The 13,890-nt window shown below is 45.4% G+C and overlaps 1 protein-coding gene across 1 annotated transcript in view; it reads right to left on the bottom strand.

The window, feature by feature from the left end:
- The window catches only part of DIS3L (DIS3 like exosome 3'-5' exoribonuclease), an 86,176-nt gene that overhangs the window by 44,978 nt on the left and 27,308 nt on the right, over window positions 1-13,890 (bottom strand). Inside the window, exons 4-8 of the mRNA XM_068275019.1 lie at window positions 13,551-13,686; window positions 5,228-5,404; window positions 5,063-5,141; window positions 2,106-2,282; window positions 1,822-1,991 (exon numbers count right to left, since the gene is read on the bottom strand). Coding sequence (XP_068131120.1) covers window positions 1,822-1,991; window positions 2,106-2,282; window positions 5,063-5,141; window positions 5,228-5,404; window positions 13,551-13,686 — 739 coding nt within the window. The remainder of the gene's footprint in view (window positions 1-1,821; window positions 1,992-2,105; window positions 2,283-5,062; window positions 5,142-5,227; window positions 5,405-13,550; window positions 13,687-13,890) is intronic.

The following is a 13,890-nucleotide window of genomic DNA, read 5'->3' as shown; positions in this document are numbered from 1 at the left end:
AGTGCACATGAAGCCGACCCGGACGCCGACCTGGCGAGGTCGCTCCTTCAGCGCAGGTCACCGGGAGTGAGAGGAGCTGCGGCGAGGGCACAGAACGACTGCCAGGGCTGGAGGAAGCCCCAGGTAAGTGGAGTTTTTTTTTTTGTGAGCTTGGACCTTCCCTTTAAGTATTTGTAGAATAGAATACCAACCGGATAAAACTTCATTTCTTTTATCCTGGTGCGTTTTGCAGTAGTTTTTGCAATGTTCACATGGATTTCAGTCAGATTTAAGGTGGGTTGGGACTGAAATTACAAAACTCTTGTGCCTATTGCTTGGTACAAGAGTAGTTAGTATAACGTAGTTTTCAATTTTTTTATTTTGTTTTTAAAAATAAATTAATACTTTATGCCTCTCCCAGTGTCTGAGCTGAACTTGACGTCTCAAGAGGTACTATAGATGATGTAATTCACAACAAGGGGTACTGGAAAAACATCCTCTTTCATAAAAGGATACATACAGTAAGAATGTTGAAAAACATTGCACTACATGCCATTTCCGGGCCGCGCAGGTTGAAATCTATGGCCTGTTTGTGGCCACTCCTGCAGCGTGGTCCTGCCGCTACGCACCTGCTACAGTTCATTTGGCCGGCTGTCTCTATGATGGCAAAGCTCTGTGAGCCGGTCAGATGCAGATTTCATTGGCTCCTAACCATGTCATCAATGTGAGCCGATCTCATTGGCTAACATTGATCTCAGGGTCAGGAGCCAATTAAATCGTCTCCTGACCGGCTCACAGAGCTCTGCCATCATAGAGACGGCAGAGAGGGTGGGCTGAGGCGGTAGGACATCGGCGTGACAGACGAGAGTGGCGATTCTGTGCGGCATGACGTCAGTGAGCCCCAATTTTGATACCACTGGTCTCTGGTCCTTAAGGGGTCAGAGACCTCTGGTACTGAGGTGGTTAAAAGGAACCCAAGGCAGAGAGACTATATATATATATATATATATATATATATATATATATATATATATATATATATATATATATATATATATATATATATATATATATATATATATATAATACTACCTGAAACCAGAACTTCTCCGAGTCCAACGATCGCTCCTCGCCGTCCCATGTCAGATGGCCTTGACCCCGGGATCACAATGCTGCAGCATCTCAGCTGGCACAGAGTTCTCACTGAGAGCTAAGAACTTTGCTGTGACACAGCGAGGCGGGAAGGAGCAGAGAGAAGAAGAAGAAAAGGGAAGAGGCATTCTATAGGAGTGCCTTTCCTGCAAAAGATGCCCCTTCACTTATTAGGATGCCAACAAGGGCAGCATTATCAGAGGGAAAGGGGGAGCAGAGAGCATCACAGATAGGACACAGAGGCATGTCACTTGAGCAAGGAACATGTCCCATTTCTAATATAACATCCTCCTCAGGTACACTGTAAAGTGAACCCGAGGTTAGAGGAATATGGAGGCTGTCATATTTATTTCTTGTAAACAATACCAGTAGCCTGGCAGCCCTGTTATTCTTCTGGCAAAAAGTAGTGCCTGAGCCAAAACCCTGGAACAAGCATATGGCTAATCCAGTAAAACCTCAGTCAGCTTAGTCAGAGTACCGGATTTATTTAATTATTTGCTGCATTCTTTGTTCAGGGTCTATGGCTAATAGTATTAGAGGCAGAGGAGAAGTAGGATAGCCAGGCAACTGGTATGGTTTAAAAAAAAGGAAATAAATATGGCTGCCTCCATATCCCTCTCACCTCGGGTTCCCTTTAAAGAAAAGCATTCATGTAACTATATGGGAACACAAGCAGATTCACCCGCCTACCTGTAATGCACCGGCTTGCTGGGTGCTGATGCGTATTCGGGGAATTCTATAGTCCCACGGTGTAACCAGCACTTTCTGGGCATTCTTGCCCTGGGTTTGGATCTCCTCTTTGGATGGGAAAGTTGCAATATAATCCCTCCAGTTCCGCTGCAGCACACCCACTACACGACCTAAATGTAGAGAAATGGTGATCGATATGGATTCACACTGGCATGAAGTACATGTGGATTCACAACAAATTGCATTTCTTATACTACATACAAGATATTCCTCATTCATCTGACCTGTCATCATAACGTCACCCTGGGCTTCTCCGCCTTTCTCCTCTGATTCATTCTCACACAGAGCTCCAGTCCTCCCCTTCCATTCAGATCGTGGTAGGACCTCGACTGCCACCACATCGCCATGTATAGCTCGGTTCCGTGTTTTAGTTCCATAGATCAGAACATCACTCTGTAGATCTGTAACCAGGGCACAAAGGACAGATGCTTTGAGAACAGTTTCTGTAACATAAGCACTGTGTGTGTGAAACAGCTAGCAACTTCTACTAATACATAAACACCTTGGGTTTCAAAGTGCTCAAGAATGACTTCTCAGAAAACACAATGTTAATGCGAATTCCTGCTGTGTAAACTAAAGCAAATTTCTTGTGCACAAAAACATGCTGCTTTATTCTGATTAAAGCCAGGCAAACATTTGTCAATTTTCCCAGGTGGTTTGATCATTTTTTTTGTTAAACCTGCAGAAAGATCTATTGTCCCCAACATTTCTGATCAGTATTGATCCATTTTGATCAGTTTATCATTTAAATGTGTGAAAATCTCAGTGCGAGCAGATGCTGGAGGATCTGTAGGGCATTGATTGCTGCATAGAGTTAGTTGCACTGTTTCAGTTGGTGCAACACTAGCAGTTCAGTGAATGCGTTATAGATTTATGCGTGCAGGGTGGTTAAAGGATACATGACAGACCTCCAGCCGCTAGAAGTCTCTGTATCCCTCGCTGTAGCTCCAATGTCACCCAGTCTTCTGTGCCATGCATAGCCTCTGTGCATGCATGCGCCACTTACGGTTGCAGGTGCAGTGCTATTGTGTCTGTGCAGAACGCTCACGGCCATGGGAGCGCAACCACAAGTGGCGTGTGCACACGCCCACACATGCGCAGCGGTCACCGACTGGGCCAGGTCAGCAGCCGCTAGAGAGGACAGAAGACCGTGATATAAGAACTGCTGTAGGGACACAGAGACTCCCAGAGGATGGAGGTAGACCCAAGTAAATAAAGCTAGCGATTTGTTTTCTTTTTTTTTAGGTCTCATGTATCCCTTTAAAGTAAATCTTAAAGTGAACCTCCGGACTAAAAATCTACTCAGCAGAACTGAAAAGGCTTGGTGTTTCTTTAACAGTTTCACAGCATCAGAACTTTGTTTTTCTTACCAAAGCATCATTTTTAGCTGCATTTTTAGCTAAGCTCCACCCATCAAAAAAAAAGCCCAGACTTTTTTTCCCTGATGCTGTGCAAAGCATGATGGTACTTCCTATGTTGTTATTCATGTTGCCTAGCAACTGGGAAGGGTGATCAGCACACAGGACAGTTGGAACTGTGTCTCCTGCTCTGTCACCTACTTTCAACCAAAAAGATGGCTGCCCCCATGCAACAACAAACATTTGCCTGTTCTTTTAAAACAGGGTGGGTAAGAGATTATATTACCTATCTATTTTACTTAACATAACTAATGTAACTTAATGACAGTATGTTTGTTTAGGCTGAAGTTCCTCTTTAAGTAAAAATAAACTGACGAGATAAACAATTGCATCTATCTCCCTAAAAATGACTTTTAGATATCCCACTGTTATATTTAAAAACGTAAAGTAAATTTGTTTTGTCTCAGCTCAATGAAACGGTCAGATCCTGACTGGAGAGAAACTGTCACTTGCACAGCTGAATATTAACTCTTTCAGGTAGAGAGAGAAGAACTCAGCATATATATTTATAAGAAGGGAAAACTGCATATTTATATTTGTATGCTCTCCACTGTACATACATATATATCTTTTCAGATCACCTCACTTAAAGCGGAACTGAGAAGTCTAAAACCAAAAAAACACAAGAGTTTTACTTACCTGGGGCTTCTGCCAGCCCCTTGCAGCCGAGCTGTGCCCACATCGTGACATACCTATCTTCCGTTCCCACACCGTGGCTCAATTTCACTTTGCACAGTGGGTGTCCACTGAGGCCGTGAACATCCTCGTTCATCCTCCCATCGCCTGGAGCATACTGCGCAGGTGCAGTAGATATTTTCTCGTACTGTGCCAGGCGCTACTGGACACTGGTACACGTATGAGAATACGTGTGGGCAGGGTGCAGTGGAGGTCGACATAGAAGTCGGCCTCCACTACGAAAAGAAAAGTGGGCCGCAGCAGGGGAAAGGGGGATTGGTATGTCACGGCGTGGGCACAGGTTGGCTGCAGGGGGCTGGCAGAAGCCCCGGGTAAGTGAAGCTCTTGTGGGTTTTTTGGGTTTTTTTTGGGGGGGGGGGGGGGTAGGAACTTTCAGTTCCACTTTAAAGCGGACCAAAACCAAACATTTTTTTAATTCAAAATATTTAGTTGCACCACTCTGACACCTACAAAGATAAACAAACACTCCTTTAAGCCTATGAGCATTTTTAGTGTATGCTTTTCACCCTTCTCTTTTCATAACTAGGGTTATACAGGTGGCAGCCATTACTTCTGAGCTTAGTAGGAGGTTTTAGATCATGGGTGTCATCAGCTACCCTCCCTCACAGGGGCATCATCTAGCTGAGATCACCTCCCCTGTGACATCATCAGTAGCAGCCTGTGTTTTGTTTTTTATCTCCTCCACCAGTTTGCCGGAAAAATACCGGCAATTTGAAAGGAAGGGAGGGGTTCCTACAATAAATGGAAAATATTTTATATTTGTCATCATGCAGTTGAAAAAAAGCTGCTATTTATCATTGTAATTTAGAAAATAGATTTTATTTCTGAAATCGTGTATTTTTAATTTGGGTCCACTTTAAGGATCCCTTTAAACAGCAGATTAATATCCAAACAATTTTTGATTCGAAAAGGATTGATCGCCTTGCCTTCAAGCCAGGTAGGTATGCCTAGCTTATCTGTGTAAAGAACTACATACACCATATTTAAACTTTTATAAGCTAGTCCAAACTGCCCACTTAGTATTGTCACCAGAAGTCAGAAATTGTAGTTCAAGAACCTGTTCATACCTGTGTCTTTGCCACTCAAGCCCTGGAGTCTAACAAAGGCTTCCAGCTGAGAGCGATGCTTGTTCACATTGAGTACACCCTGCACAGGAATGGAATAGGACAGGGATGGAATAGGAAAAAAACAAAGAAACTAATCTATGCTCAAATCCATGTGATCCAACTCACTTGCTTATATCTCCCAGACTTAATTCCAGCTTCCAGAACTTCCAAGGGAAGATGCTCTTGATACTCCTTGCCACTGCAATCCTTGCTAACAGTCTCTCGCTCTTGTAGTGCCTCATGCAGGGATTCATACAGTCCCAGGGCTCCTTCTACATCTGGCCAGAAGGTCTCCAAATATCCCTGCATGTAGAGAACAAGCATGAGGAGTGTTTACCATGACACGATATATCTCCTGCCCTGCCACAAGAGGTTGTCTGTAAAATGCTTTGAATAAAACCCTCTTACACATACACAGTAAAGCATACATGCATGTGGAGAATAGTGAGTGGATGTACACCTCCCCACACCCTATGACAGGCCTGAGCTGTAGCGATTTCCAGAAATCAAAATGGTCACAACCTATACTGTAAATACTTTTTAGGTTCTCCACTTTTTAAAACCTTAACCACTTGAGGACCAGTGTTAAACCCCCCTAAAGACCAGGCCTTTTTTGTAAAATAGGCCACTGCAGCTTTAAGGCCAAGCTGCAGGGCCGCACAACACAGCACACAAGTGATTCCCCCCACCAACAGAGCTCTCTGTTGGTGGGGTCTGATCGCCCCCCATGTTTTTTTTTTTTGTGTTTTTTTTAATATTTCTTTATTTTATTAATATTTTTAACAATTTTTTTAATTTACTTCCTTTTCCCCCCTCCCTCCCCTTGCCAGCCAATCAGTGTGATCGGCTGTCATAGGCTTCAGCCTATGACAACCGATCACCTCCATAGCAACAGAGGGGACAGCCGTGTCATACGGCTGTCCCCAGTACAGTGCTGCTGCAGATCGCAGAGCTGTACCAAGTAAAAAGACGGCGGTTTCACCGTCTAACAGTCTGAAGGCGGAGCTCCGCTCACCAAGCAGGAGATGCGCGCGATCTCCTGCAAAACAGAACCCCAGGACTTTACACCGATTGGCGTTAGGCAGTCCTAGGGCTGCCCCCGTGGCCACGCCCATCGGCGTGACGCGGTCGGCTAGTAAGGTGGTAATCTGGCAAATTGGGTGTGTGAATCAAACACTACTGTTCAAGCACTTTATAGTCATTGTGTAAGACAATGAAAATACTTTTCATGAAAGCCCTATGGTGCATATAAGGAACATAGTGATAGTAATAAAGGTAGAAATAGAGGAATTATACAAAGTATCACAGATATTTCAAATATTTAAACAATTTGTAAACTGTGTTAATTATTACAGAGAAGATTCAGAGTTTAACAAGTTTATGTCAGATTGGAAAAAGCTGTTTTTCAGTCTGTGTGTATGCGAATTGACCTAAAACATCCACAAAGGTTGTTTCTCTAGGTTACCTCCTGCACAGGCCTAGCTCAGCCTGGGTCGCCGGTGCTCAATCCTCCCGTGGGTCACCACTCCACACACAGTAGCAAAGGGGCCTTGCTTGATGAGGTCATCACGCGAGGGACCCTTAAAGCTACAGTGTAGTACAATGCCAGCCGAAGTATGGAGAGAAGAGACGGCTCCCGGGATACGCCAGATTGAGTGATGATAATGGGCTGCAGCTGCCGCGCACAGGAGGGAGGGGTCAGAGGAACCCGGGACATTGCCGCTGTCACTGCACCCTCAATAAAGCAAGGAGAGTGACAAAAATCTACAGCCGACGCGCACACGAGGGATCGGAGGATCATCAGGGACATTGCTGCGGTCACTGCACCCACGATGGAGCAGGGTAAGTGACAAAACGATGCAGCTGACGCGCACGAGAGGGAGGGATCAGAAGAACCTGGGACATTGCCGCTGTCACTGCACCCACGATGGAGCAGGGTGAGTGACACATCAGGCTGCAGCCACTGTGCACGGGGAAGGAGGGGACCACTAGACTGCCAGGGATTCATTTTTTGGGAGGCTGTGAGGCCACATTCGGACCATTAGACGCACCAACATTTTCCCCCTCTTTTGGGGGGTAAAAAAGTGCTTCTTATGGTCCAAAAAATATGGTACATAACAGATATATTGTGCTATCTACCTAATGATTCCTGTGAATCTTATACAGGAAAAGCAGAAAATCCTATTCTAGGCAGTGGCCATCTTGCTAAGCTAACACTGACATCATATCCCCCCTGACTCTTGCCCCCCCCACCTTCCCTTCTGTTGCTCATTGTGTATTCATTAGCTGCCCTCCTCCCAGGGTCTTCAGACACTCCCACTGAGGTGTATACTAGGAACTGCACTGTCTTTTTTTTTTTTTTTTTAGTCACCTCAGCTTTGCTTGTAAACACAAGTGAGCAAAGGTTCATGTTTCAGATAGGCTAGGCAGGGAAATAAATGGAAGAGGAGGAATATATTATAGGTAAAAAGAACCCCCAGCATGCAACTGTTTGGCACTGACTACTAAAGGGCCAGTGCTCCTAAAGTATGGGAGAACTCCAAACCATAACAGCAGAAAAAGTTTTGCAAGTTTTGAATGCAGGATTAGCATCTTTATCACTTAATACACTCAGACCAGTTGCTGTTGAAATTTGATTTTTATAGTGACAATACCGCTTTAATGGGATAGAGGATTTTATGTGTGTGGCTGCCAGTTCTAATCTAATTATCCTAGATTTTTTCTGAACTGGTACAATGGTTGTGGATTTCAGGCATGATGGGACAACACTGAAGAAGCGAGAGAGAGTGAATATTTGTGCAAATACTTCCGCTAGTTGGCCAGCAGCTTTCCTTGTGTTGATATTCATGTGTGGCTGCCGCATCTCATGTACTGTATGTTAAGGACTAAAGGCTGAGTCTGTAGTGAGCCCACAGTTGACTGGAGGCCGATTTAGGTCCTTGTCAAATCTAGCAAAGAAATGAAAGGACAACTGATGTGAATGTGATATGGAGGCTAGCAGATTTATTTCCTTTTAAAGAGAACCTGAGGCGGCGTTCTCGGAATGAAATCCCCATACAGAGGCTGGGTCTGTCTATAGAGTCCAGCCTCTGTTGCTATATAGATCGCTCCTAAGGCCCCCCCCCCCCCCCCCGCGCTCTGTAATACCCCATAACTCACAGCCGCGCTCTGCGGCTGTGTTTACCTCTCCTCTGTCAGTCTCGGCTACTCCCCCGCCTCCTGCATCGCTCCAGTCCCGCCCGCGTCCCTTCCCTCCAATCAGCGGCGAGGGAAGGGACGTGGGCGGGGACCGGAGTGATGCAGGAGGCGGGGAGCGGCGAGACTGACAGAGGAGAGGTAAACACAGCGCGCTCTGACAAGCTGCGTGTCAGCAGCGCGACTGTTTTATTGGGGGATTACAGAGCACAGGGGGGGCTTAGGGGCGATCTATATAGCAACAGAGGCTGGGCTCTATAGACAGACCCAGCCTCTGTATGGGGAATTTATTCTCACAACCCCGCCTCGGGTTCTCTTTAACCATTACCAGTTGTCTGGCTGTCCTGCTGAACCTCATCCTCTAAGGCCCGGTTCACATTAGCGTTCGCTATCCGGATTTTCTGGATCTGATCCGGACCGCATACTGTACAAACAGAACGTACGTTTCGCATAGCAATGTAAAGTCTATGCGGACGTTCACACGTGTCCGTTCCGTACGTACCGGAGCCGGATCGGATCCGGACTCTTTTCCAACATGCGCTATTTTTTGGGTCCGGATCTCCGGCCCACGCACCCGGACCGGAGCCGGACCTGAGCCTGACAGCACCATCCGGAACACAGAAACCAATGGGGAAGGAAAGGCACAGAACACACTGCCTACAAAAACCTGACGTTCTACCCCACTTCCTATGCGTATCCAAGCGGCCATTTCGGATGGGGACACATGGGCCAAGCATGTCTGGAGTGGAGCAGCAGTGACAGACGTGCTGGAGCGGTTTGGCAGAATGTCGGAGGTGGAGGTGAGGCCTACAGCGGAGGAACCTGATTCTACAGGTGCACCAGGTGCACCTTCTGCTGACCCCAACATTTTTTTCTTTAAATTTTGCTAATTTTTGCCCACGGATCCGGATGGCAGCCTGATGCAAACGGACCGGATCCGGATCGGAACCGTACGGTTCTGATCAGGATCAGGTCAGGATCCGATCAGGATCCGGTCCGTTTACTTGCCAAAACGCAAGTGTGAATGGGGCCTAATACTTTTAGGACTTGTTCATACCTGGGGCATTTTGTTTTTTTTAAAGCACAGAGCGATTTTCAAAATTACCCTAAAACCGCTTGTGCACTGATTCCCTATGAGAGAGTTCACATCTGAGCGGTTCGTTTCCGATCCGCTCAGCAAAAGCGGTGCCTGTACCATTTTTAGGGCGATTTTGCTACAATGGAAGTTATAGGAAAAATGCAAAACGCTCACAAAATCGCTTTGTGAGGCAATTGCGTTAGTGCTTTTAAGAATAAATCCAATGTGTTTATTCTTTTCCGGGTCAAAGAGTTCACTTCCTGACTTGTGTCAGGAAATGAAAAAAAGAAATCACTCTGCAAAAGCGCTTTACACAAAATCGTAGCACCGGGAGGGGAAAAAAAGACCACTCTCAAAATTGCAAAACGCGTCCGTCAGCTATTTCGATTTTAAAGCCTCAGTTATGGACCCAGAACAAGCATGCTGCAGGTTAGACGTTTATGAAATTATTGTAATATCTGACATGATTTGCTGCATGCTTGCTTCAGGTGTGATTCAGACACTACTTCAGCCACATAGATCAGCAGAGCTGCCAGGCAACTGGTATTGTTTAAAAGGAAATAAATACGGCAGCCTCCATATGCCTCTCACTTCAGTTGTCCTTTAAGTTCCTCTGCTAAGCTGGGGTTGTTAGTGGTCAGTGTGTATTGTGCTCACCACTGCATAAACCATGTTTTCCACTTTAAAAGTAGCCAGCCATTTCTATTGATCATCAGATTGCAACCTGAAAACCAGTGTCATTGATACTATCCCTCCTCTATAGGACAGCAGGGAAACATAACTTGCAGGTCACTGTCACAAACTGATCATCAGGTGATTCCATAGTACTTCATTCAGTACAACAGAAAAGACTCAGGGCAGCTGTTTGTATCTAGAGCTTTCAGGCTGAAACAAAAAGGACTCTAAACTAAAAGGTTATTCTGGTACAATGGTATTATTGTTCTATGCTTTGTGCACTAGTCAATGACTGTTAAAATAGTAGCAGGTATTACTAGACTTGAAACAAGGTCATAGTAAAAAGTTACCAGTGGTATATTTCTCTCTCTCTGTATACATGCATTGGCTAAAAATTGGCATTCCAACTGATTAAACATTTATGATAGTCCCAAATATGTAACGTACACGGGCAGCACAAACATAGTAGATAAACAGCCAGATAAAGGTAAAAGGGCTGTAGCCCACTAGAGCACTTTTAAAAAGGAACCCAAGGTGTGAGACCTATAGAAGCCGCCATATTTAATTTCCATTTAAACAATAACAGTTGCCTGGCAGTCTTGCTGATCTTACTGGTCAGTCTATATTACACACCTGAAACAAGCATGTAGCTAATCTTGTCAGATTTTTCATAGACATCTGATCTGCATATGCTTGTTCAGGGTCTATGGCTTTAAAGTACCGTATATACTCGCATACAAGCCGAATTTTTGACCCCCAAAAAGGGGGCCAAAAGTTGGGGGTTCGGCTTGTATGCGAGTCATGGTGGTCCGCGGGTCCCCCCCTCTGCTGGTCCGCGGGTCCCCCGCTCCCCCCATGGCCGCCGCTATTACCTGGCTGCATCTTCTATTTCAATCTCCGTTATTGTAAACATTCAGAGCAGCGCGCCCGGCGCTGCTACTGTGACGAGGCAGGAAAGAGCGTCCTGTTACTATGGGAACCGCTCTTTCCTGGCTCGCCGCTCGTCACAGTAGCAGCGCCGGGCGCGCTGCTCTGAATGTTTACAAGAACGGAGATTGAAATAGAAGATGCAGCCAGGTAATAGCGGCGGCGGCCATGGGGAGCGGGGACTGGCTAAACTGGGGCACGTAACTAGCTTTACTGAGCGCTATACTAGCTAAACTGGGGCGCTATACTAGCTATACTGAGCGCTATACTAGCTAAACTGGGGCACTATACTAGCTAAACTGAGGCACTATACTAGCTAAACTGGGGCACTATACTAGCTATACTGAGCACTATACTAGCTAAACTGGGGCACTATACTAGCTAAACTGGGGCACTATACTAGCTAAACTGGGGCACTATACTAGCTATACTGAGCACTATACTAGCTATACTGGGGCACTTTACTAGCTATACTGAGCACTATACTAGCTATACTGAGCACTATACTAGCTAAACTGGGGCACTATACTGAGCACTATACTAGCTATACTGAGCACTATACTAGCTAAACTGGGGCACTATACTAGCTATACTGAGCACTATACTAGCTATACTGAGCACTATACTAGCTAAACTGGGGCACTTTACTAGCTATACTAAGCACTATACTAGCTGTACTGGGCAGTATACTAGCTAAACTGGGGCACTTTACTAGCTATACTGAGCACTATACTAGCTATACTGAGCACTATACTAGCTAAACTGGGGCACTATACTGAGCACTATACTAGCTATACTGAGCACTATACTAGCTAAACTGGGGCACTTTACTAGCTATACTAAGCACTATACTAGCTGTACTGGGCAGTATACTAGCTAAACTGGGGCACTTTACTAGCTATACTGAGCACTATACTAGCTATACTGAGCACTATTCTAGCTATACTGGGCACTATACTAGCTATACTGGGGCACTACCTACCCATACTGGACACTTTACTAGCTATACTAAGACACACTCGGGGAATAAGGCGGCCAGCATTTCCTACCCCCGGCTTATATGGGGGTCAATCATTTTCCCCTGGTTTTTCAGGGAAAAGTTGGGGGGTCGGCTTATATGCGGGTCGGCTTATATGCGAGTATATACGGTATTAGAGGATCAACAGGACAGCCTGGCAATGTGCATTATTTAAAGAGACTCTGTACTTAGAAAAAAACCCTCCGGGGACAGAGCTGTGGAGTCAGTACAAAAATTATCCAACTAACTCCGACTCCTTGGTTTACGAAACCACCGACTCCAACTCAGACTCCAGGCACCCAAAATAGCTCCGACTCCTTAAGCCTCGTTCACATTAGGTGCGCCGAAAAATGTCTAAAAGCGCATGTTAAAAAAACGCATGCGCATGTTAAACGCATGCGTTTGTGCGCGCTTTAGTGCATTGCGATGCCCTTTTATTAGCCCGTTTTTCTTATTGTAGCAGTAGCCGTTGGCAATAAAGCTTTGTTTTCATATGTAAATGTATTTTTTCCCCAATTAGGGGTAAAAAAACGCATGCGCTTCTACACGCTTGTATGCGCTTCAAAAGCGGACCCATTCACTTGCATTGATGTGCGCTTTACAGCTCAACGCATAGAAATGCATGCAACACTACGTTTTTGTAACGCTGCTCAGAGCAGCTCATAGATGTGAACGAGGCACATTTAATTACATTGGAAAATCAATACCTTGCAGAACGCACAGGCAATGCGCTGTGAAAAGCGCACAGAAACAGCCCTGATGTGAACGAGGCCTTAGTCTAATACTTACCAGGGCTGACTTAGACTCCTCAGTTTATGAAACCACAACTCCGACTCCAGGTACCCAAGATTGCCCTGAATCCAAAGCCCTGTCTGGGGGATACTTCCCCCTCCCCTGTAGCTTCAGGGAATCCAGCGCTGGCTCCCCCGAATCCTCCCCCAACAAGCTTGATTAATTCACCTCTCTGGGATCCAGTGAAGGCGCAGTAGTGGCTCTTCATTTGAGCTAGGCGGAAATAGCCGAAATCCAATCGTATCTGCTCTACAGACGTAAAAGGACTCATGCCTGCGCAGTAGAGCGGATTGATCGAATTCGGCTATTTCTGCCTTAATCCGAATAAAGAATGGCTAGTGTACCTGCGCAGGATCGCGATAGGTAAAATATTTACCTCGTCGCACTTCGGGGGACCCGGGTACTTGAATGGAGGATGACGGGGGAAGCCTTGTTAGGATCCAGAAGCTTCTCCCTCCTGAGGTGCGGATCCCCCGGAGGGATTTTTTTTTACATTAGAGATTCTCTTTAAAAAGGAAACAAACATGTCCACCTCCATATTCCTCTCGCCTCAGGTTCCCTTTAAGCACTAAGCTAATCGATTAACATTTTCATCGAACGATTGCCATTAGAATTGTTCACAGACGATTTGGAACATTAACTAGGTTTATATTCTGCCAATCTGATAGCAGTTCAGGCAACTCTTTGCTGAAAATTGCACCGTGAGTGGGATCCTTCACAAGTGCCTAGAGTTTCACATTAACCCCCATACTTTACTCACTGACCTTAAAAGATAGCACATAGACACCTCCAGTCTCATTGCTGTATTTTCTGATCACTTCCTCATTCTCGGTCACCATGACGACAGGCATTTTGGCTTGCAAGTGCTGATAGTACCACACAGATGAGTTGTAAATACACCTGGAGAAAACCCACAAGGCAATGATATGCTTCTGTGATGTGACGTTTGCTAGGATTACAAACTGTTTCCTGAAACATGCCCACATATTCTAAATGGACATTTGAATAATGCAACTGAATCCACGGTTCGTTTTCATTGTACTTTCAAGGAATTTTCTAAATACAACCTCCCCAAAAAGTTAAATTCCTAAAATAAGAAGAAAT

This window comes from Hyperolius riggenbachi, chromosome 3 (genome assembly GCF_040937935.1).
Source record: "Hyperolius riggenbachi isolate aHypRig1 chromosome 3, aHypRig1.pri, whole genome shotgun sequence".
Taxonomy (NCBI): Eukaryota; Metazoa; Chordata; class Amphibia; order Anura; family Hyperoliidae; genus Hyperolius; species Hyperolius riggenbachi.
Note: the sequence above shows the minus strand (reverse complement) of the source record. Positions and strands in the feature narration are given on the sequence as shown.